The following is a 24099-nucleotide window of genomic DNA, read 5'->3' on the forward strand; positions in this document are numbered from 1 at the left end:
CTTCCGGACATCAACTGCAGTAAGGTTATCTGCCTATTTTTGAAGATTATTACAGCTTTTTATCCCTTTAGCTTCCAGGTAATCAAACCTTCCTTTTATTATTCTCTCCCCTCCCCCCCACCCCAATTTCTAACTTTGTTTTATATTGAATATCAGCTTCCAATTACAGGCAGCTTAAATGGATCCAGATCTTACTCTGACTTTAACTCTTGATCTCCAAGGAGCTAATGGCTGCAACATAACCCAAAACTAACATAATCTCTTTGCTGGTTCTCTCAACCCATCTTGCCAACTGGCTATGCACTAGCTAATTCACAGAGATAAACTCCAAAACAAAGAATCTCACTTGGTTCCATCCATCTTCACAATAATGTGATACAAATTCCAGTGCTCATGTAGAAATACACATTAGCAAGTATTAATTCCAAAGCTTTCCTTAATTCTAGAAACCCACTTTAATAATTTGTCCTTCGTTTGAATAATCACTTTTTAATATTTTTAACAGAGGCAGAGGAGAAGTAAGAGGGCAGATGATGTGGAGATCCAATACAGGGGACGAAGGGGTTGTCATAGTGAAGGAAGGAACATGTAAAAGGGGTGTAATTTAAAGTGTGAAAGTGAGAGAATTGGTCCTCTTTACTCAGTGTAAAGTAAACTATTCACAAATATGGCAGCCAGGGGACAGGGGAGGAGAGAGAATGCCAGAAAAATGGAGAACAGACATAAGTGTGGTCACTTTCTGAAATTATTAAATTCAATGTTAAGACTTTGAAGCTGTAAGGTCCCTCATTATAGGCATTTAAGCGGGCATTGGATAGGCATATGGAGGATAGTGGGCTAGTGTAGGTTAGGTGGGCTTGGATCGGCGCAACATCGAGGGCCGAAGGGCCTGTACTGCGCTGTATTCTTCTATGTTCTATGTTCTATGTTCTAAGTGGAAAATGAGGTGCTGTTCCTTATTATACATTGTAAATAAATGAGGCCTGGCATTATTTCCTGTGATAGTCTATTAGTTACAGTTCACCAGCCTAAAAGTTATCCACCTGTCCCTACTTGCTGCTTTCTATTAGCTAACCAATCCTTTATCCATGTTTTGGGTGTAGGTTTGCTCACTGAGCTGCAAGGTTCATTTCCAGACATTTCGTTACCCTACTAGGTAACATCTTCAGTGGGCCTCAGGCGAAGCAATGCTGAAAATTCCTGCTTTCTATTTATATGTTTGGGTTTCTTTGGGTTGGTGATGCAATTTCCTGTGGTGATGTTATTTCCTGTGGTGAAGTCACTTCCTGTTCCTTTTCTCAGGGGGTGATAGATGCGGTCTAACTCAACGTGTTTGTTGATAGAGTTCCAGTTAGAATGCCATGCTTCTAGGAATTCTCATGCATGTCTTTGTATGGCTTGTCCTAGGATGGATGTGTTGTCCCAGTCGAAATGGTGTCCTTCCTCGTTCATATGTGAGGATACTAGTGACAGAGGGTCATGTCTTTCTGTTGCTAGTTGGTGTTCATGTATCCTGGTGGCTAGATTTCTGCCTGTTTGTCCAATGTAGTGTTTGTTACAGTCCTTGCACAGTATTTTGTAAATGACATTAGTTTTGCTTGTTGTCTGTATAGGGTCTTTCAAGTTCATTAGCTGCTGTTTTTGTGGGCTACTCACAAACCCACCAACACACTAAAAAAGCAGCTAATGAACTTGAAAGACCCTATACAGACAATGAGCGAAACTAATGTCATTTACAAAATACTGTGCAAGGACTGTAACAAACACAACATTGGACAAACAGGCAGAAAACTAGCCACCAGGATACATGAATACCAACTAGCCACAAAAAGACATGACCCTCTGTCATTAGTATCTCACATACGGAGGAGGAAGGACACCACTTCGACACAACACATCCATCCTAGGACAAGCCAAACAAAGACACACATGAGAATTCCTAGAAGCATGGCATTCTAACTGGAACTCTATCAACAAACACGTCGAGTTAGACCGCATCTACCACCCCCTGAGAAAAGAACAGGAAGTGACTTCACCACAGGAAATAACATCACCACAGGAAATGACATCACCAACCCAAAGAAACCCAAACATATAAATAGAAAGCAGGAATTTTCAGCATTGCTTCGCCTGAGGCCCACTGAAGATGTTATCTAGTAAGTTAACGAAATGTCCAGAAATGAACCTTTCAGCTCAGCAAGCAAACCTACATCCGAAACCTCAACCTGAACTACAAATCTTCTCAAAACTTGCTTTATCCATGTTACTATGATAACCCCTGCAACATGATATTGTGCAGTAACTTTGATGTGGTATTTTATCAAATGTCTTTTGGAAATCCAAGCACAACATATCTACAGGGTCTCTTTATCAACTGGATGAGTAATCCAGAAACTCAAGTTTATGTTCTGCAGACAAATGTTCAATAGCAGATGGTGATATGTGAACTCAGTTAAAATCTGGAATGAAAAGTTGGACTAATGGTGACCATGTAAAATCTGTCAATTATTGTAAAACCCATCTGATTCATTAATGTCCTTTTGGGAAGTAGATCTGCTTTCCTTACCTTGACTGGCTTATATGTGAATCCAGAGCCACAGAAATTAGTTGATTCTTAACACCTACGCTGTGGTCAATAAATGCTAGCCCAGACAGTGGTGCCTACATCCAGCAAAAAAAAGTGCTTAGTGTTTGCTCAAATAACACTAATAAATTAGTCAAACCCAATTTCAGCTTCACAAAACCATGTTGACTCTGTCTGAAAATATTATGATTTTTGAATGTACTGCTATTATCTCCTCGGTAATGGATTTAATATTTTCCTAATGATAGTCAGAATGCTAACTGGTTTGAAATTTCCTCCTTTCAATCTCCAGTTTTACTGAATAGAGATCCTACATTTGAGATTTCAAACTGGCCTGATGTTCACCAGAATCCTGAAAATTCTGGAAGATCACAATTAAAGTTTCTACACCCCCTACAGTCTGTTCTTTCAGTAGTCTCAGGTGTATGGCATTGCTTCTAAAGGGTTTGTTTGCCTTTATTTCTATTAGTTTTCCAGAGACCTCTTCTGGAGAACTGAATGCAGTTTTGGTTGCCTTGTTATAATAAGGTTATCATTAAATTGGAGAGGGCTCGGAAAGGATTTACTAGGACATTGCCAAGAATGGAGCGTTTGAGATCTAAAAATAGGCTGAATAGGCTAGGACTTTTTTTTCACATACTCTATCCGCCTATTTTTATCTCTCAAACCCTCCATTCCTGGCATATCCTAGTAAATGTTTTCTGAATGCTCTCCAATTCTTTAATAATAACCTTCCAATAGCAGGGCACCCAGAACTGCATATAGTTCTTCAGAAGAGGCCTCTGCTCCATAACACATTGGAAAAACTAACAAAAATAAGGGCAATAGTAGGTTGACGGATAACCTTATACAGGAATATAAAATCATGAGGAACAGTAATAAGGTGAAAAACAAGGGTCTTTTTCCTAGGGTGGGGAGTTCAAAACTAGGGTCCATAATTTTAAGGTGAGAGGGAAAGTTTTAAAAAGGATATGGAGCCAACCTTTTTACGCAGAGCGTGGTCCAAGTGTGGAATAAACTGCCAGAGGAAGTGGTGGATGTAGGTACAGTTACAACATTTAAAAGGCATTTAGAAAAGCATATGAATAGGAAAGGTTTAGAGGGATATGGGCCAAATTCAGGCAAATGGGACTAGTTTAATTTGGGAACATGGTTGGTGTGGACTAATTGGAGAGAAGGGTCTGTTTTCATGCTGTATGATCTATGACTCTATATTAAGATGATAGCCTAGACCCCAACTTTTTTCTTATTTTTAAAGGTAAGTGTAAGGCATTGTGTTCCAGATGCAATTTGATTTGTCAAACTACTTGACTTTAAACGAAACACACTTTATTCTTACACTATAGTTAAAATGCAGACCAAATAAGATTTTTAAAAATGGTCTTAACTATAACTCTATTGAAATACTTAACAAGATATGTTAACTACCACTGATTAGCTGTTCCAAGATAGTAATACCCCATAAACACACCCTTAACAGAAGCTAATTCAGTAAAATAGATTGTCTCACATGCAAAATTTCTCCGGTCCAGTACGAATGAACATCAAAATTCTGATAGAGAAAGAGAAATCAAACATTTTGTTGTGGCAGGGAAAGATGCATAGCAGCTTCCAAACCCCAACAGCTACTGAAAGCTAAACTAAAATCCTGGTTCTGTGGAAGCTTCACCCCAACCTTCATGTTGCTTCTGTTGTTACAACTTTGAAAAAGTGGCCCAAGGTCACAGAAGCTCTTTATTTTATTACCTTGAAACAAACTTTGTCTCAACCTCTCTTCAAAAAACAGACAAATTAAAACTCTTAAGCCACAGTGTCATCACAAGTACCTTTTCCCTTTTAATTGTGATTGTTTTACATTTATCCCTCTCTTTAGCTCTTCATTTTAAAGTATTCTTAGGCTGTAATTTATAGAGTCATAGTCATAGAGATGTACAGCATGGAAACAGACCCTTTGGTCCAACCTGTCCATGTCAACCAGATATCCCAACCCAATCTAGTCCCACCTGCCAGCACCCAGCCCATATCCCTCCAAACCCTTCCTATTCATATACCCTTCCAAATGCCTCTTAAATGTTGCAATTGTACCAGCCTCCACCACTTCCTCTGGCAGCCCACTCCATACACATACCACCCTCTGTGTGAAAACGTTGCCCCTTAGGTCTCTTTTATATCTTTCCCCTCTCACCCTAAACCTATGTCTTCTAGTTCTGGACTCCCCAACCCAAGGGAAAATACTTTGCATATTTACTCTATCCATGCCCCTCATAATTTTGTATAAGGTCACCCCTCAGCCTCTGACACTCCAGGGAAAACAGCCCCAGCCTGTACAGCCTCTCCCTATAGCTCAAATCCTCCAACCCTGGCAACATCCTTGTAAATCTTTTCTGAACCCTTTCAAGTTTCACAACATCTTTCCGATAGGAAGGAGACCAGAATTGCACACAATATTCCAACAGTGGCCTAACCAATGTCCTGTACAGCCACATAATGACCTCCCAACTCCTGTACTCAATACTCTGACCAATAAAGGAAAACATACCAAATGCCTTCTTCACTATCCTATCTACCTGCGACTCCACTTTCAAGGAGCTATGAACCTGCACTCCAAGGTCTCTTTGAAGACTGACACAAAATATCTGTTCAACGTTTCTTCCATTTCATTTTTTCCAATTATTAATTCCCATACATCACCCTCTAAGGGACCAATATTTACATAGATATTCTTTTAGTTTTTATATAGTTGTAGAAACTCTAACTATGAATCTTCATATTTCTAGTCAGCTTTCTCTTATGTTCTTCATCTTTCACTTTTTTAATCATACTTGGCTAGTCTCTAAAATTTATTCAATCATCTAAATTGCCATTAGTTATCACATCTGAAGATCTGGACCCCCGGTAGGGGGGCGCGGTTTGGGGGTGGTTAGTGGAGACGGGTGTCTCTCTGTTCTGCAATTGGTTAATAAAAACTAGCAATTAGGTCTGGCTTTAATCTCGAGCAAGCACAGGTTGTCCAGTAACATAGAGGTTAATCTCTTCTGTGTTCCTCGGAGAAACTACGCACATGGCTTAAGACAAAGACATTTTTATACTTTTTTTGAGAGAAGTACAGGGCATCATTATAGAGCACATTCAGACAATTATCAATAAATTTTAATGAAATAACTTTATTGACAGCAATTTAGCCCAATGATATTTCCTGGGATCCAACCTTGTTTTCCAACATCCAAGTACTCCTATCTCACGAACCTAGTCTCTACACCTACACTTGTAAGGTCAGTTAGGATGGCTAGTAATGTCTCATCGAGTTGAGTTAGTTCTATGCTGTAAAGGAAGCATTGTCTGCTAATGTTTGTTGATACAGACTATGGTTAGTTCATCTTTTAGCAGGGTTAAAAGCCATTTTATGCAACATTAAGCAGAATTGTCAATTTGCAGCCCAGAAGCCATTTTGTCATGTTATTTGAATTAAGAAGCCATTTTATCGCTGCCTATGTTAGTAAGAGCATGTATTAGGTGGTTGTTCCTGACTACAAATAGTCACTTCAGCCTGTATTCAGATTTTAGATCCTCATCTTCCTGCTTTGGTAATTCCATGACCACACCATAGGATGGGAGGACAGAGATTACATCAGTCCAATTGAATGGACGCTAGAGACTGCCATACTTCCCTCTCCTCTGGGGAGGAAGTAGGGGTAGGCATCGCACCTCCTCACCTTCATTTGGATGGAGAGGAAGCATTTTCTGGGGGGATCCAATGCTGTTAAAGAAGTTATTAGCTTAGCAATAATACATTTAACAATAACAATCTCAGAAAAGAGACAAACTAAAACAATACCAATATACATGGCCAGATTTATCAACCAGTTGTACCTTGAGGCAAATCCCCAATCTCCCCATCCCGCGCCTTCCAATTGACTGACGAAGGTGTGGATGTTATCTACATGCCTGGTAATATTCCCGATGAGGTCAGTAACCCCCATCATACACTTGCATTTTACCATGGCGCAAACCCTACCCTCTTTTGCGAGTCGGTAGTCGCGTACATACTGGTTTGTTGGGAAAATAGGAGTAATTCTGAAAGCATGTCCTTAACTCCTGCTAAGGCCACACCATCTTGTTGTCCAAGAGGGTGAGGCTGCAAATGAGATAATTTCGGTTTTGATGGCTAATAATTCCTGCAGACTCTCCTAAGGAAAACATACTAAGAAATGCTTACCCCACAGACTGAGCTTTAGTGCTGCCCAAAGCCTTAGCATCCCTCCATTGTGCACAGAACTCAGGTGAGACTGAACGTTTGACAGGGAATCCCCAATCCCATTCCCAGGTAATTGGACAGTGAACAGTAGTCGGGAAAAGTGTCCCTACAGCTACAGCATGGAGAGTACATATTTCATTAAGAACAAGGAAGTCGGTTGGTTTACCTTGGCTGAGAAAATAGTAACCAGGTTTCGGTAGATAATGGAGGGGGCTTCCCAATAAGAAGCAGGCCTATCTTTGTGACTTCCCCGAACATATGGGTAGTCCATGGCTACAAAGTATGGTTGTCCTGAGCATTTATGGTGAAAGCTGCTCAATAAAAAGACGTGGGTCTTTCGGTAAGTGATGCGGTTATTATCCCAGAATGGTTTCTTCCATCCCAAAATTGAGAAGATGGAGGTGCCGTTGAGGTCTCATAGTGAAGGGGGGTGGTGCTGTTACCCATACCACAAAGAGCCTGAATACCAGCAACAACAGAAACACACTCCTCCAAGATGCATTCGCATGAGATGCGAGGCCCCACAGGGGAGCAGTAGCAGTTGTGACATTTGATCATAGCGTATGGAATAGTTTGGTCACATTCACATAAGTGCACCCCCATCCCTTACCATTGTAACAATTTGGATAGACTACCTCAGACCTGTTGGAGGGAGTCCACAAGCAACTAGCAAGTGGGGATAAGTAACAGTCAAAAGAAATATTATGTACAGTAAACGCCTTAGAAGCATTCCATACTCCTTCATTGGGATTCGGGAGGGGGAAAGGAGTCAAAGAGTTTTTTGCTGATGTAAGGGCGTAACAGACTACTTCATCCCGGCTGAATATTTTATTATAACTCTGACGAAACAGATTGTGAGTGAAACTTCTGTTCCTATTGGGCCCCCAGCAAAACCCGGATATATGGGGGTAGGTATGCCAGACCTGGGTAAGGTACAGAAATCACAGGTGTGATTTGTCTTTCGCAGCGTGCAGATTAAGCCCTATTTGAATAGGGGCAAGGCTTACCAGGGCCGCCCATAGTACAACTGAAATGAAACTGGCACACAACACCCTGACAGGGTAAAGACCATTGAGACTTGTCCTATAAATGAATTGCCTGATCTTCTTGATGCAGTTGATCATTGCGACAGTCATTCTCGGTAATGTTCCTTGCATCGAATCAATCAGTCTCTTGGCACCTAAGGACATCTTTTCTGCATAAATGATACACAATCTCTGATTGTTCAGGTTCACAAGGGTAAACAGTCCCTTCTTGAGCACCATAGAGTCATAGAGATGTACAGCATGGAAACCGACCCTTTGGTCCAACCCGTCCATGCCGACCAGATATCCCAACCCAATCTAGTCCCAATGCCATCAATGACGATTCGATATAGCAGGGTAAGTTTGATCTTCATCATCTCCCCCTTTGCAAGGGACTCTTCCGTTGACTTTGCAATGATGGAGGTGCCTGGTGATCTTATCAGCTGTCGGAGTGGTGAGAGAGCCTGGAAGGGCCCCTCCCATCGCGTTTGGAGGCTGTGGTGTGTCTATTGTAACTGAGTATAAACTATTCCCTCCTTGCCCAAGTATGTACAAAATGCACATAATCAACTAAAGTAGGCAGCAGCAAAGAAGGAACACAAACTTGTCCAGCAGGGGTTACCCACATTTTGGTTTGAGTATCGAGGGAATACCCTATTTGAGACCATAGTTTGAGCTCTTCAGCAGGGTCCTTCCCCTGTGATTTCTGTACCTTACCCAGGTCTGGTATACCTATCCCTATATTGTCTCTATCCGGGTTTTGCTGGGGGCCCAATGGAATCAGAAGTTTGCGGTGTAAGGCTGCCTGCTTGGCAACTGCATCCACCTGCCCATTACATTGGAAACTGTATCAGTTGTCTCAGCGTGAGCCAAACATCCTCATAACTGCCAGATTGATTGGACAAAACAGCATTACTATAATGCCGCCCCATGGGGGTTAAAAATCCTCTATGTTCTCACAAGGCTCCAAAATCATGGGTCACACCAAGAGCACATCGGAAGAGTCAGTGTATATTCAAGCATGTTGATTCCCCACGTTAACTCAAAGGTAACATTGAAAACACATCACTCCCCAGTGGCCACATTTCCACAGTAAAAGCAAAGGCCAGCCATTTATCCCTGGGGGATTTTGCTTTCTTGTTCTCAGTCTCAAAGGTGTAATACTGGGGCCTGCCTGTCCCCATTTCCAGGGTCCCCTCAGGAAAAGGTTGCTCAGCAGTTGTTGTTGGGTTGGCATCTGAGATAGGTGAAGTATCCTGGTCCCAATTAACCCTGTCAGGGCTGGCACATGGCATTGGCGATCGCGAGTGTGCTGGATATAATCGGTTTGAACTGTAACTTGCATCGTGGTTCAGTCTGGTTCTGGCCATCCCCATAGAAAACCATCGCTCACTTAATTTGCGACTGGAAATTCCTGGACTAGTTCATACTGTTTGTCTGGATCACGTCAGTGACACTAGGTGGAAAACATTGCAAAAGCATAGGGTTAAACAAAGGTAATTTAGCTTCTTGGTTATTTTTCAATGTATACCACTTCCATCAGACAGATAGCCACATATTTCAGTCTTGTAACACAAGCCATTTGTATTCAGGGTACTCCCAGGATTTTGTATCACCCTTGAGCAAATTGGGCCAGTTTGTTCTTGTGGTCAGGAGCATGTTTCATTAACATTACTCTAATTCCCAGGATGGGCCCTGGTTTAGGATGGTGCAGTCCACTCATCCCCATGATATTGGCTATGAAGACTGAATGCTTCATTTTCAAAAGAAGGAAAAGTTTGTAATAAGGAGGGAGGGTGGTCTGTGCTGGGGACAATCAGGAGATGTTAGAGGCTCAGAGGGTATCCAGGAACATAATCCTCATTCTCATCCCTATCAGTGTCATCCCTCTTCCTCAAATAGGGTCAGTATGCCAGACATAGGCTCAGTATTACAGGTAGAATCTAAGTTCTTTATTTTACAGCATTGTTGCTTTAACCCTGTTTGTATATTTCTCAGCCTTAGTGGCCTTACACTGTTTCTCATGTTCCTTTTATTTATTCATCTACCCATTCACAATAGCTCCCATCTTTTGGGAGTTCCATCTGCTATACATACCTCTATCCACCAATCACATGCAGATTTCCTTCAAATGGCCAGAAAGGTATCTTTCCATTCTTTCGTTGACAATGAATTAATGCAGCCATGCTTCAAATTAACCATGAGGCAATGAGACAGGTCACTGACAATGTGTAAAAGAAGAAAACCAAGCGATCCTGCCAATTAATTCTGATTTTGTGATTTAGGGCTAATACAATTAATTATATATATTAAAAAAAAATCATTATCTGTAATTCAGAGGTGGAAGCTAAACAAGTGACTAAGACATTTTAAAAGTCATCAATATAAATTGGAAATTCATTTATTCAGTAGTCAATATTTAAAATGTAAAATGTATACAGTTTCCAATTCTGAAATCCACTATAATTACCTGGTTCTGGTCTTTAATTTAAATACCAGATTAGGTTCCTTAAACGGCCCTGACCAGTCATTGCTCATTTACAATGCTATAGGCCGTGAAATGGCTGCAGCTGCCTTAAAAGTTCTCATCTACTCACATGGTAACAAAAAACTTCTAATGAACGAATAATGGCTGAATCCAAAGACACAGATATTAACCATAGGTTGTTAATTTTGTTACATGATTTATCACAACCTAATGTTGAACTGAAACTTCAATTGTCATTGAGGGAGGGGAACTAATATAAAATAAAGCTGCGACTGGCACATCATTGTCACCAATGAAACACAGCAATCTTAAAACTAAGTGGAAACAAATGAGTTTAAAAAAATTAAATCTGCTAGTATCATTTTCTGAAAACAACGCTGTTGGTTTGGGATGTTTATATTTCCAGCTTTACAAAATTTAACTAAATTAAATAAGGTTCATGCAATTCCTCCACTCAATGAGCAAATGTTAAAGTCAGAAGTGATTTTCCTCAATGTTAGGTTTAGATTAGGTTTAGACCTGCTCTCATCCTGGAACAGAATGATTCTGCCCCTTAAGTCCAGGTTTAGTGCTACTGCTTTACTCCCTTTTGTCAATTCTTTCATTAGTACAACACGGAGGGGTGAGAGGGGTGAAAATGATCTTTGTCAATAACATGAAATTATGGGGAATTTGAGAGCAAGTTTATACTGATGTCAAATGGTGCAGGATTGAAGGAGAAGGCCTTTTTTTAAAAAAAAAGATGATAATGTCACCTTCCTCTGTATTAAACTAATTTGAAATTAAATAAGATTGGCTTTCAAGCATAACAGTGATTAGTTAGAAATTGACAGTAGGACAATCATGGTCTGTAAGAAGTACAGGGTTCATATTTCGTTTCATAATCACTGATGGATCCTTAACCTTAAAATAAATCATGTTAAATTCCCAAAATGCAAATCAAATTCAAAATAGTCCTGGATCTTGAGCTCCAGCAATTAAAACACAAACATTCAATCACCAACAAGCAGATGTGCATCCAAACCGAATCTGAAAGGGTTAAACTTCCTGCAAGCTGCAGGGAATTAGCACTGATTCTCTCTGTCTCTATCTCTATCTCTCTCTCTCTCTCTTTCTCACACACACACATTCCAAAAGTCAAAGTTAGGGAGTTTTACCCTCTTAAATCTTGGCTGTGGCACATAGCTGCTTAACCAAGTGTGCAAGAACTGTATCACTGACCAGCTTTCTTTTCTTTTAACATGACAAAAGCAGCAACCACCCTCCATATTTCATAAACAAAGAACAAACACCAAAACAAACAGAACAAAAGACAAAGCAGCAAAGCAAGATAAGCCAAGCCAAACAGATACAACAGAGAAGATAATCTCAACCTAAAACATTCACTAATCAACAATCCGTCAATGAAAAACAAGACTAATGATTTCTGCAAAACATTCTCGACATTCTAAAACCCTGACAGTTTTGTCATAATATATCGCGATACTTATTTGTTTTGTCTTTCACATAACGATTTAGGAATCACTTTAGACAGCTCCAATCCAACCTAATTCTGTCTCTGACTCTATTCACAGGTTCCCCCATTTCCTGGAGTCACAGACTCCTTGGGGTCCCCGAACCCTTTGATTTAGAGTCCCTGACTCTATTCACAGGTCCCTGACTTCCTGGGGTCCCCGACCCCTCTCTTAGAGTGAATTCTTACCAGGGCTGATACATCTCGGGTTGGACCGAGATGATAAGTAGTGAGGGGTCAGGTCAACCACGACTTGAATGAGAGGAAAACCAAGTAGATATAAAATACTCACGTCTGGCTGGCCGATTTTTCTAAACTCATTAGTGGAGGACTCAAGGCTCTTACACCGCTGCCAACAATCTGTCCATGCCAAGCCCAGTTTACAGCACCAGATGAAGATCTGGATCCCCGCAGGAGGTCTCTCTGTTCTACGATTGGTCAATAAACACTAACAATTCAGTCTGGTTCTGTAACATTTCACACTTTATTCAATCTTGAGCGGGCACAGGTTAAACACTTCTGTGTTCCTCAGAGAAACTGCGCACATGGCTTAAGACAAAGACATTTTTATACTTTTTTTGAGAGAAGTACAGGGCATCATTACAAAGCACATTCAGACAATTATCAATTAATTTTAATGAAATGACTTTATTGACTGCAATTTAGCCCAATGATATTTCCTGGGAATTAACCTTATTTTCCAACATCCAAGTACTCCTATCTCATGAACCTAGTCTCTACACCTGCATGTGCAAGGTCAGTTAGGATGGCTAGTATTGTCTTGTCGAGTTGAGTTATTTCCATGCTGTAAAGGAAGCATTGTCTGCTAATGTTTGTTGATACAGACTATGGTTAGTTCAGCTTTTAGCAGGGTTAAAAGCCATATTATGCAGCTTTAAGCAGAAATGTCAATTTGCAGCCTAGAAGCCATTTTGTTATGTTATTTGCATTAAGAAGCCATTTTATTGCTGCCTATTTTAGTAAGAGCATGTAGTACTGACTACAACTAGTTACTTCAGCCTGTATTCTGATTTCAGATCCTTACATCTATCATCAATCTTCACTGTATGGCATATTTATTCAATTTTTATTCAATTTGATACTCTCCTTAACTTCCTTATTAGGCAATATAATGCATCCTTCTCACAGAGTGGATGAAAGAATCTTTCAATTGGACAGTGATGTACATCTGCAGTGCATGGAATACACTGGCTAAAATGCTTCCTAAACTCTCTGAGTAAAAAGATTGGAACACAGTAAGGAATTTGAGAGTTCTGCAAGTTTTAGCTTTGGAGATAACACAATAAGGTCTTTAAAAAGTGTAGGAAATCCTTATAAACTATCCTTAGACAAGACCTTCCAAACACATGACCACATCCATCTTGAAAATCAAGATATGGAAACACTACCACCTTCATACCACTGACTATCCTAACTTGGAAATGTATCAATGTTCCTTCATTGTCATTGGGTCAAAATCCTGGAATTCCCTCCCTAACAGTCTACCTACAGTACATGGACTGCAGCAGTTCAAGAAGGCAGCTCACCACCATCTTCTCAAGGCAATAAATACTGGCCTTCCAGCAACACTCACGTCCCATGAGAGATTTGTTTTAAAAAGCCAGTATCAATCAGTTCATTAACATGGGTGCAGTGTCAAATGAAATACCACTGTTTATGCACCTCCACATTATTTTTATTATAAATTCATGTAGCTCCAGTGAAGAAAGTAAGGAAATGTTATTGACACTAAATGTGACAAAGGTTTTGGAAGAGCGGGGAGAATAAAATTGAGATAAACAATCAGCCTTTATCACATTTAATAACAGAGCTGGCATGATGGGCTCAATGGCATACTCCTGCTCTGATTCTTTGTGTTTTCTGTTTTTCACTATCCACGAACCCCAGCTTATAATTACTCAGTAGCTTCCAAAGTGGCTACTGGGCCCTTAAATACTTACTGCTGAAAAAGGGGCTGTAGAATTTTGCTCCTCAGTCCCTGTTTGGTGGCATCTTCTACTGTGTAGTAACTCATGTAAAATTTTAAATCTTTGTCCTATTTCAGAAAGAAGTTCTTTATGGTCACTTGGCCCGAATAATCCCATAAATCCTGACTATGCCAGAATTGAACAGCTTTTCTGCTTCTCCTTATCACAAATGAAAGAGAAAGACCAAACCCTCTTCAAAAAGGAGCCAAAGGAGGTAGCTACAGACGAATGCATTGTTTTACGGAAAGTATAACGTAATCATTCAATTTAACTCTTTTGTTAGGTTATACAAAAAAGTCAAAGTGTTTCTGAAAGTAAGAATATATTTGCTACCTTTCTGTTTTGTTTTAAGTTCTTAAATATCAACCTTGGCTCAGTGGGAGCAGTCCCAATTCCTTAATAATAGGTTCAAGCCTTATGCCAAAGACAAACACATAAACCCCAGTTACTGCTTTAGTGCAGTACTGTAGAGGTTATTATTAAATTATTATTAAGCTGGAAAAGGTGCAGAAGACATTTACCAGATTGTTGCCAGGAACAGAGGGTTTCAGTTATAAGGAGAGGCTGGATAGGCTGGGACTTTTCTCACTATAGCGTAGGAGGTTGAGGGGTGACCTTACAGAGATTTATAAAATTGTGAGGGGTGTGGATAAGGTAAATGGCAGGTGTCTTTTCTCTAGGGATAGAGCATTTCAAGAGGAGGGGACATATTTTTAAGGTGAGAGGAGAAAGATTCAAAAGGGACATGACGGACTTTTATCTTACACAGAAACTGGTTCATGTGTGGAATGGACTTCCAGAGAGTGTGGTGGATGTGGAACATTACAAATTTAAAAGGCATATGGATAAGTGCATGAATAAGAAATGTTTGGAGGGATATGGGCCAAGCACAGGCAGGTGGGACTAGTTTGTTTTGGGATTATGGTCACACGGACTGGTTGGATCGAAGGATCTGTTTCTGTGCAGTATGACTCTATAAATGGTAGTATTTTTAGGATTAAGTGTAAGGTGAGAGTCCTATTTGCTTTCTCAGATTGTAATCAAAGAGCCAGGAGCACAATTTACTGAGATAAGATACTCTGCTGGTTTAATGGTTGGTCATTTATTGCTCTACTGACACCACCAAACAGACAACTTGGTTGTTTGTGGAAGTCTTACAGTAAACACATTGGCCATTTGCCTAATTAATAAGAGTTAACATCGATTCTAAAATAATTTATGAAGTCCTTGGGGACATACTGAGGCTGTCAATGATGCTGCATAATTGTCAGATCTTTCTTTCTATGTATACTGATTGTTTATTTTAAATAAAACTGTATACAACACTGTCATTATTGAATGTGAGTAAAATGAATCATTGGAAACATTCCTGCACTAGAATTAATACAGTTCTGTGAATGTACAAACACACGGCAAGATTTATTTTAACAACTGTTTCTGAAGAGAAATAGGAATGCTAAACAAAGAACTTTGGTACCCTCACCTCTTCCCTAACATTTGTCGTTGCATTTTTTTTCAGGTTACATTTCTAGACTCAAAGAAAAGCCTTACTTTGAACATATTTTTAAAACAGTTCAAATGGTGAGTGATGCTGCATAATTGGCTCAGATATTTTGATGATCAGATGGTCATTCCTGCACATTAGGCTGTAGTTTTATGCCAAGACTATGCAGAAGCCCAGGAAATTGAATTTTCTGATAAGCAATTCTTCTGGGTCTGAAAGCCTCCAAACAAAACCCTCAACTTTAGAGGTTTCCGACTCAGTAAAGCTTAACTCTTACCCAGAAAATTTAAAGGGTTAAAAATCTACTCTATTTCTTGGGTAACTATTAAAATGAATTTCCAACGCATCACTGACCTCTCCAAATGCAACCCCTTAACCCATGACACTCCCTGACCAATATCCTTCCTCTACCAAGACTTTACCTGACCTAACCCCACTGGACATGACAGCCCATACTACTTCACATTCCAACCCTGCAGTCCCAACTATATCATACACACACACACACACACACAAACCCACTGCCACTCAAAACAACTCTGCTGGATCCAATATCTCTTCCCCCAGCACTGACCTGATTTCACACTGCCAGACTTGGAAATGACCTCCTGCCCTCCTCCCCAGACCTGACCCTGACAACAAAAAATTCACTCTACAACCGGACTCTTCCTGATTCTCTTGGATTCGCCAACTCCCCCTCCCGAACTGCCTCTGCTTAACCTGACATACAAATACTCCCAGACTAACCTGCCAGATCCCATCTTCTTGCTCATTCCCCCCAGTACAATCCCCTCTGATCCAATACCCACCCAATCTGCCCTGACCTCCCAGCTCTGATACTGCCAACCTCAGGCCTGAGCAGCTTGCCTATCAGCCTTGATACGTGCACCCCTTGATCTGAGCCTCCCCACCCTTCACAGATCCATCACACTCTCACAATCTCACAACCCTGATCAAATCGAATGGATCGGTTTGAGCGACAGTTAGAGGCAATGAAGAATTTACAAGAGCAAGGGGTTGTGACGGATGGCAGTTATAGGAAGGGAGAAAAGTTGCAGGTACAGTCACATAAATGGGTTAACTCCAGAAAAGGTAAGAGAGGTATGCAGGTAGTGCAGAACTCTTCTGTGGTTATTCCCAGTTCAAACAAGTATGCTATTTAGGAAACGGTAGGGGTGATGGATTCTCAGGAGAATGTAGCACAAACAGCCAAGTTTCTGGTATCAAGACTGGCTCTAATGCAATGAGGGGTATGGCAGGTTCCAAGAGATCGATTGTGTTAGGGGATTCTCCAGTCCAAGGCACAGACAGACATTTCTGTGGCCAGCAGCAAAATATCAGAATGGTGTATTGTCTCCCTGGTGCCAGGTTCAAGGATGTCTCAGAGAGGGTACAGAACGTTCTGAAGGGGGAGAGGACCCAGCAGGAGGTCATTGTACACATGGAACCAATGTCATAGGAAGGGAAAAGGATGACATTCTGAAGGGAGGTTACAGCGAGTTAGGCAGGAATTTAAAAAGGAGGTCCTCGAGAGTAGTCCTATCTGCATTACTCCCGGTGCTACGAGCAAGTGCGAATAGGAATAGGAGAATAGAGTAGATTAATGCGTGGCTGAGGAGCTGGTGTATGGGAGAAGGATTCACATTTTTGGATCATTGGAATCTCTTCTGGGGTAGAAGTGACCTGTACAAGACGGTCGGATTGCACCTACATTGGAGGGGGACTAATATACTGGCAGGGAGATTTGCTCGAGCTGCTCAGGACAATTTAAATTAGTAAGGTGTGGCGGGGGGGGGGGGGGGGTGTTGGGACGTAGGGAGATAGTGAGGAAAGAGATCAATCTGAGACTAATAGAGTTGAGAAAAGAAGCAAGTCAAACAGTCAGGGCAGGCAGGGACAAAACAAGTAGGACTGATAAATTAAACTGCATTTATTTCAATGCAAGAGGCCTAACAGGGAAGGCAGATGAACTCAGGGCATGGTTAGGAACATGGGACTGGGATATCATAGCAATTACAGAAACATGGCTCAGGGATGGACAGGACTGGCAGCTTAATGTTCCAGGATACAAATGCTACAAGAAGGACAGAAAGGGAGGCAAGAGAGGAGAAGGGGGTGACGTTTTTGGTAAGGGATAGCATTACAGCTGTGCTGAGGGAGGATATTCTCAAAAATACAACCAGGGAAGTCATTTAGGTGGAACTGAGAAATAAGAAAGAGATGATCACCTTATTGGGATTTCATTATAGACCCCATAATAGTCAGAGGGAAATTGAGAAACAACTTTGGAAAGAAATCTCAGTTATCTGTAAGAATAATAGGGTGGTTATGTTAGGGGATTTTAACTTTCCAAACATAGATTGGGACTGCCATAGCATTAAGATTTAGATGGAAAGGAATTTGTTAAGTGTGTACAAGACTGATTCAGTATGTGGATGTACCTACTAGAGAAGGTGCAAAACTTGATTTACTCTTGGGAAATTAGGCAGGCTGGTGACTGAGATGTAAGTGAGGGAGCATTTTGGGGCCAGTGACCATAATTCTATTAGTTTTAAAATAGTGATGGAAAAGGATAGACCTAAAAGATCTAAAAGTCAAAGTCCTGAATTGGAGAAAGGCCAATTTTGACAGTATTAGGCAAGAACTTTCAAAAACTGATTGGGGGCAGATGTTCGCAGGTAAAGGGATGGCTGGAAAATGGGAAGTCTTCAGAAATAAGATAACGAGAGTCCAGAGAAAGTATATTCCTGTTAGGGTGAAAGGAAAGGCTGGTAGGTATAGGGAATGCTGGATGACTAAAGAAATTAAGGGTTTGGTTAAGAAAAAGAGGGAAGCATATGTCAGGTATAGACAGGATAAATTGAGTGAATCCTTAGAAGAGTGTAAAGGCAGGAGGAGTATACTTAAGAGGGAAATCAGGTGGGCAAAAAGGGGACATGAGATAGCTTTGGCAAATAGAATTAAGGAGGATCCAACGGATCTTTACAAATACATTCAGGACAAAAGGGTAACTAGGGAGACATTAGGGCCCCTCAAAGATTAGCAAGGCGGCCTTTGTGTGGAACCGCAGGAGATGGGGAGATACTAAATAAATATTTTGCATCAGTGTTTATGGTGGAGAAGGACATGGAAGACATAGAATATAGGGATACAGAGGAGGAAATGCTGGATGTCTTGAAACACATAAAAGTGGATAAATCCCCAGGACCTGATCAGGTGTACCATTGAACTCTGTGGGAAGATAGGGAAGTGATTGCTGGGCCCCTTGCTGAGATATTTGTATCATTGTTAGTCACAGGTGAGGTGCCGGAAGACTGGAGGTTGGCTAATGTAGTGCCACTGTTTGAGAAAGGTGGTAACAACAAGCCAGGGAACGATAGACCAGTGAGCCTGACATTGGTGGTGGGCAAGTTGTTGGAGGGAACCCTGAGAGACAGATGTCCATGTATTTGGAAAGGCAAGGACTGATTATGGATAGTTAACATGGCTTTATGCGCGGGAAATCATGTCTCACGAATTTGATTGAGTCTTTTGAAGAAGTAACAAAGAGGATTGATGAGGGCAGAGCAGTAGCCATGACCTATATGGACTTCAGTAAGGCTTTCGACAAGGTTCCCCGTGGGAGACCAGTTAGTAAGGTTAGATTTCACAGAATACAGGGAGAATTATCTATTTGGATACAGAACTGGCTCAAAGGTGGAGGGTTGTTTTTCAGACTGGAGGCCTGTGACCAGTGGAGTGCCACAAGGATTGGTGCTGGGTCCACTACTTTTCGTCATTTATATAAATGATTTGGATACGAGCATAAGAGTTACAGTTAGTAAGTTTGCAGATGACACCAAAATTAGAGGTGTAGTAGACAGTGAAGAAGATTACCTCAGATTACAATGGGATCTTGATCAGATGGACCAATGGGCTGAGAAGTGGCAGATGGAGTTTAATTTAGATAAATGCGAGGTGCTGCATTTTGAGAAAGCAAATCTTATCAGGACTTATACACTTAATGGTAAGGTCCCAGGGAGTGTTGCTGAACAAAAAGACCTTGGAGTGCAGGTTCATAGCTCCTTGAAAGTGGAGTCGCAGGTAGATCGGACTGTGAAGAAGGCATTTGGTATGCTTTCCTTTATTGGTCAGAGTATTGAGTACAGGAATTGGGAGATCATGTTGCGGCTGTATGTGACATTGGTTAGGCCACTTTTGGAATATTGCATGCAATTCTGGTCTCCTTCCTATCGGAAGGATGTTCTGAAACTTGAAAGGTTCAGAAAATATTTACAAGGATGTTGCCAGGGTTGGAGGACTTGGGCTATAGGGAGAGGTTTTAATAGGCTAGGGCTATTTTCCCTGGAAAAAATGAGGACTGCAGATGCTGGAGATCAGAGCTGAAAATGTGTTGCTGGAAAAGCGCAACAGGTCAGGCAGCATCCAAGGAGCAGGAGAAGGGCTCATGCCTGAAACATCGATTCTCCTGCTCCTTGGATGCTGCCTGACCTGCTGCGCTTTTCCAGCAACACATTTTCAGCTATTTTCCCTGGAGCGTTGGAGGCTGAGGGGTGACCTTACAGAGGTTTACAAACCTCTGTGAGGTCACCCCTCAGCCTTCAACGCTCCAGGGAAAACAGCCCCAGCCTATAACTGGGATTTACAGAGGTTTACAAACCTCTGTGACTCTATGACTAAATCCAGCAGCTCCGGACTTCATCCCTCAACGACACTCTACTCCTCACAGTACATCCCCTCAGCACTCAGACACTTATGTGGCACCGTCTCCCAACTTTCACTCTACTCCCTCATCCACTTGGCACCCTTGCCCACACTTACTTTACTCATTTACTTTTCCTCTGGCACCTTTAAACAAGAAAACCCCTGAAACATAGCAGCAAGTACTGGAACAAAGAACGTATCTTGACCTGCAATATTATCCATACACTGCATAGATATCTCCTGGTTTCTTCTGATGGATACATTCAGGACAAGTCAGACTTGGAATTTTGCCAGAAAAAACACCAGAAGACAAGTGGATAATTTAAAAAAGGATTACCATTGGTTGAATCTGTTTCAATAGCAATCAGAAAATCTGGGCCATTGTTATTTTTATGTAGCTAATGATGTGTTTTGAGTTCTTTTGTATTTTTACAATACAAATGTTGGGTTTACCTTGAATGTTTCTCCTTCTTTTATATTATTATCTTCTGTGAATTAATGTTCCAACCACGTAAATGTTCACAATTCAAGGATTTTGGGCACCAAACGTAAACTGATAAAGGGTCCCAGCAATACAACTAAAATAACAAAAACTCAGCGAAGGACAAACACAATCAAGGCCTTCAAGATGGAATTTATCATTTAATTAGGAATATTGTGCAAATCTATTGAGAGAAGGTGAAGGAATCGCAGTAGATAAATTGCTCCTTCAGACTTGACAGGAAAATAGTTCCTTCTGTTCTGTTACCATTCTGTGAGTTTTAAGTAACTTTGAGGGAAGAATCGTATTGTTGAAGGAACTTGAGGTCAGCAGGTTTCATTCACAAATTATGCTCCATTGATTTGTTAGAGATCATGCAATTTGACAGTCCATTGAATACATCATCATTAGAATGCTATTTCATTTGTGAGACAGAGGGAGGGGCTGATCCTTTGAGGGGATCAAACCCCCAAAGTTGGTTTGAATGTTTTCCCCTTCACCCATGTCCTGTGGGATACTCTCCTGGGACAAGAGAAAAATAGCTAACATTTTACGCATATGAATATTTATTCACACAGTCCTCTATGTATTTTAAATTACTAATGCACAACAGGTGGGTCCGCCTATACAATCCCCTCTTAGAGCAGTCTTTTCTATATCCATTATATAAATACAAATCATCAGGGACCATCCTTCTCGCATTTATCTCTCTTACCTGACTGCTCACCCCAATGACTCTCTTCCCATGGAAACACAATTTCTCCATTAAAACTGAACAGTTACAGCAGTCAAAGAACAATTTGTGCTAGTTAATTTCCTGACTATGCCAGCACAGGTGCTCTGACATTTACCCTCTCTTTTAAAGAGGTTGTTTATTTCATTCAATATCATATTGCATTGTAACTTCAGTGATTTGGCTACAGCTCCCTTCCATTTATATTCTTTATTACTGGATTCAAAAATGAAAGTGTCGAAGTTCCATTTTAGCTGCATCTGGTAACTCTACACCACCTTGTGGTCGATGGCAGACACACAGTACAACTGTGTGCAAAATATCAAGAGAAACAAGAAGCTGCAAGAGTCTCAGAGTTATAAGTGCCCTTCTTAGATGAAAACATATAGGGCACAAGACAATTAGTGAAATTATGGGATGATCCTGTAAAAAACGAAATTGTTGGTGAGAATGCTCATGTTGCAGGCCAAGAGCAATGGTACATCCTCTGTCACTTTTTCTCCCCTTCCCCCTCTCCAATGGGAATGTCTGTTCTTTCCATTCTTGGCAGTTAGACATGCCATTGTTCTGCCATTCTCATATTCCAATCACTTAGTCTGCTCCATCAACATCCATTCTCCCCCAATATTGCATGTGCTGCCCCCTCCACATGTAAACTCTGATGAAGAATCATCTAGACTTGAAATGTTAGCTTGCCCTCTCTCTATGGATGCTGCCTGACCTGCTGTGATCTCTAGCATTTTTTGTTTTCAGAGCAATGGTAATTTTCCCACACATCATAGAAGCAAGTAGTTTGTCAATAATCCTTGAAATCAGAAGCAGGGTCTTCCCCATTTACAACACCATATCCTGTTAAATTTACCCACCTTGTTTACCATTAGAAAACTTGCAGGCTTCTACAATCTCGGTCAAAGCTGTAGACCTTAATTAGCAACTGTCTTTAAGCTAGTGATTGGGCTGTCCTGTTCATGTTTGAGCAAGGGTATTAATTGCAATATTAGAATCAAAAATGGCTAGCTGATCTGTTGTTGGGCAGCATTCATATCACAAGGCCATCTTCATTTCTCCAACAAAATGCTTTTAAAACTTAACAGTCTTACAAATGTTGCCTTACAACAGGAAGGTAGGAAGGCTTTGCTGAATCTGTTAGTGAGGAATGCCAAATGGTGCAAATTTCATTGGAAGAATGTCATATCATAAGATTTACTGGAGGGGAGCAAAAAAAAACTAAAGTAGAACCTTTAATGAAAGATCCTCAAACTAAAATGTTATTGTTCCTCTTTTCACAGATACTGCTTGACCAGCTGAGTATTTCCAGACTTTTTTAGATCAAATCTCCATAATTCACAGTATTTTCCTTCTGTACCACTGTATTAGGTAACTGAATTAGGTTACATTAGCTAACGTAATTATTTAATCTCCTTTCCTACAACTCAAAACTAAAGTGGGCAGATTTCTGTTGCATCTCCCAAAGTATTGGATATCCTTGCTATTACAGTATCTCTACAATCTCCTCAAACTTTGAGGGCGCCATAACGAGGGCTCACGGAGTCAGAATATTGAGTCAAACATTCTCTGATGAAAAGAAACACTAAACACTTTCACTTCAGTGGTTATGAAGTTTTGGAATTCACAATCACAGAGAGTTGTGAATGCTCAGTTGTTGAGTATATTCAATTCAGGGATCAGCTACGTTTGGGTGACTAAGAAAATGGTGGATAGTGTGAGGAGCCTTGACTAAAATAAAAATTCATTTATGATCTTATTGAATGGGGGAAGAAGATTCAAAATGAATCAATCACATGAACACGTATAAAAATATACAAATACACAAATTATGAAGTATTAGACCATTCAGCCACCCGAGCATTTCCCCCACTCGAAAAGATTGTGGCTGATCTGATTGTAACCTCAAAGCCACATTCTTTCCTACTCCTTATAACCTTTCATTCCCCTTTTACTTCACATGAATGTATGTATCTTGGCTTTCAAAATAGGCAAGGAATCTGCTTCCATCAGCATTTCAGGAAGATAGTTCCAAAGACTCGCAAGCTTAAAAAAATTCACCTAATTTATATGTTAAATGGGTGACCACTGATTTTTAATCAATTACTCCTAGTCCTTGATTCTGCCATAAGACGAAACATTGAGTCCAAACCAATGGTGTCGAGAGCCTTCAGGATCTTATGCATTTCAGTGAAGTCATTTTTTACTCTTCTAATATTCAGTAAATACAAGCCTACTCTATTTGAGCTTTCCTCAGAAGACAAACATCTCATTCCAGGTATTAGTAAGGAAAGCTTGATCTGAACTGCCTTAAATTTTTCAAAAAGTAAGGTTACCAATATACGCACAAGACTCTAGATCTGGTCTTACCAGTGCCCCCTGGATATGCCTATTATGCTATTCCCTAACCATGAGCTTTCATTTTCTGCAATTTCATTTGATGGGCAAATTATCAAATGCCTTCTGGAAATCTAAGTACAGAAGATCCAATGATGCCCTTTAACCACAGCATGCATTACCTACTTAAAATACTCAAATAGATTGGGTAAACGTGATTTCCTTTTCATCAAACCATGTTGACTCTGCCTAATTACCTTGAACACATCCACATGCACTGTTATAACTTCTTTAAATAGTTTCTAACATTTTCCCTGTGACAGATGTTAAAATTAGTAGCCTGCTCCGTCCCGCAAACTGTCCCCCTTCATTTTTTAATTTAGAAGTTATATATTCTCTCACTGAAAAAGACAACCATCCTCAATCAAAGGAGTTTTGGAAAATTAAAAGCAAAGCATCAACTGTTTCAATAATTAACGAT

At 40.6% G+C, this 24099-nt stretch overlaps 1 protein-coding gene across 2 annotated transcripts in view; it reads left to right on the forward strand.

Moving 5' to 3' along the window:
• Positions 1–24099, forward strand: part of LOC122553564 (inverted formin-2-like) — an 81592-nt gene that overhangs the window by 30711 nt on the left and 26782 nt on the right. For both annotated transcript variants that reach the window (XR_015757900.1, XM_043697555.2), the window contains exons 9-10: positions 13931–14067; positions 15373–15434. Coding sequence is in view for 1 of the 2 variants with exons in the window: in XM_043697555.2 (XP_043553490.2) it covers positions 13931–14067; positions 15373–15434 (199 nt within the window). In the remaining variant the exon portion in view is untranslated. The remainder of the gene's footprint in view (positions 1–13930; positions 14068–15372; positions 15435–24099) is intronic.

Source organism: Chiloscyllium plagiosum, unplaced genomic scaffold, assembly GCF_037043375.1.
Source record: "Chiloscyllium plagiosum isolate Xiang-an unplaced genomic scaffold, Cpla_swu_hap1 HiC_scaffold_8, whole genome shotgun sequence".
NCBI lineage: Eukaryota > Metazoa > Chordata > Chondrichthyes > Orectolobiformes > Hemiscylliidae > Chiloscyllium > Chiloscyllium plagiosum.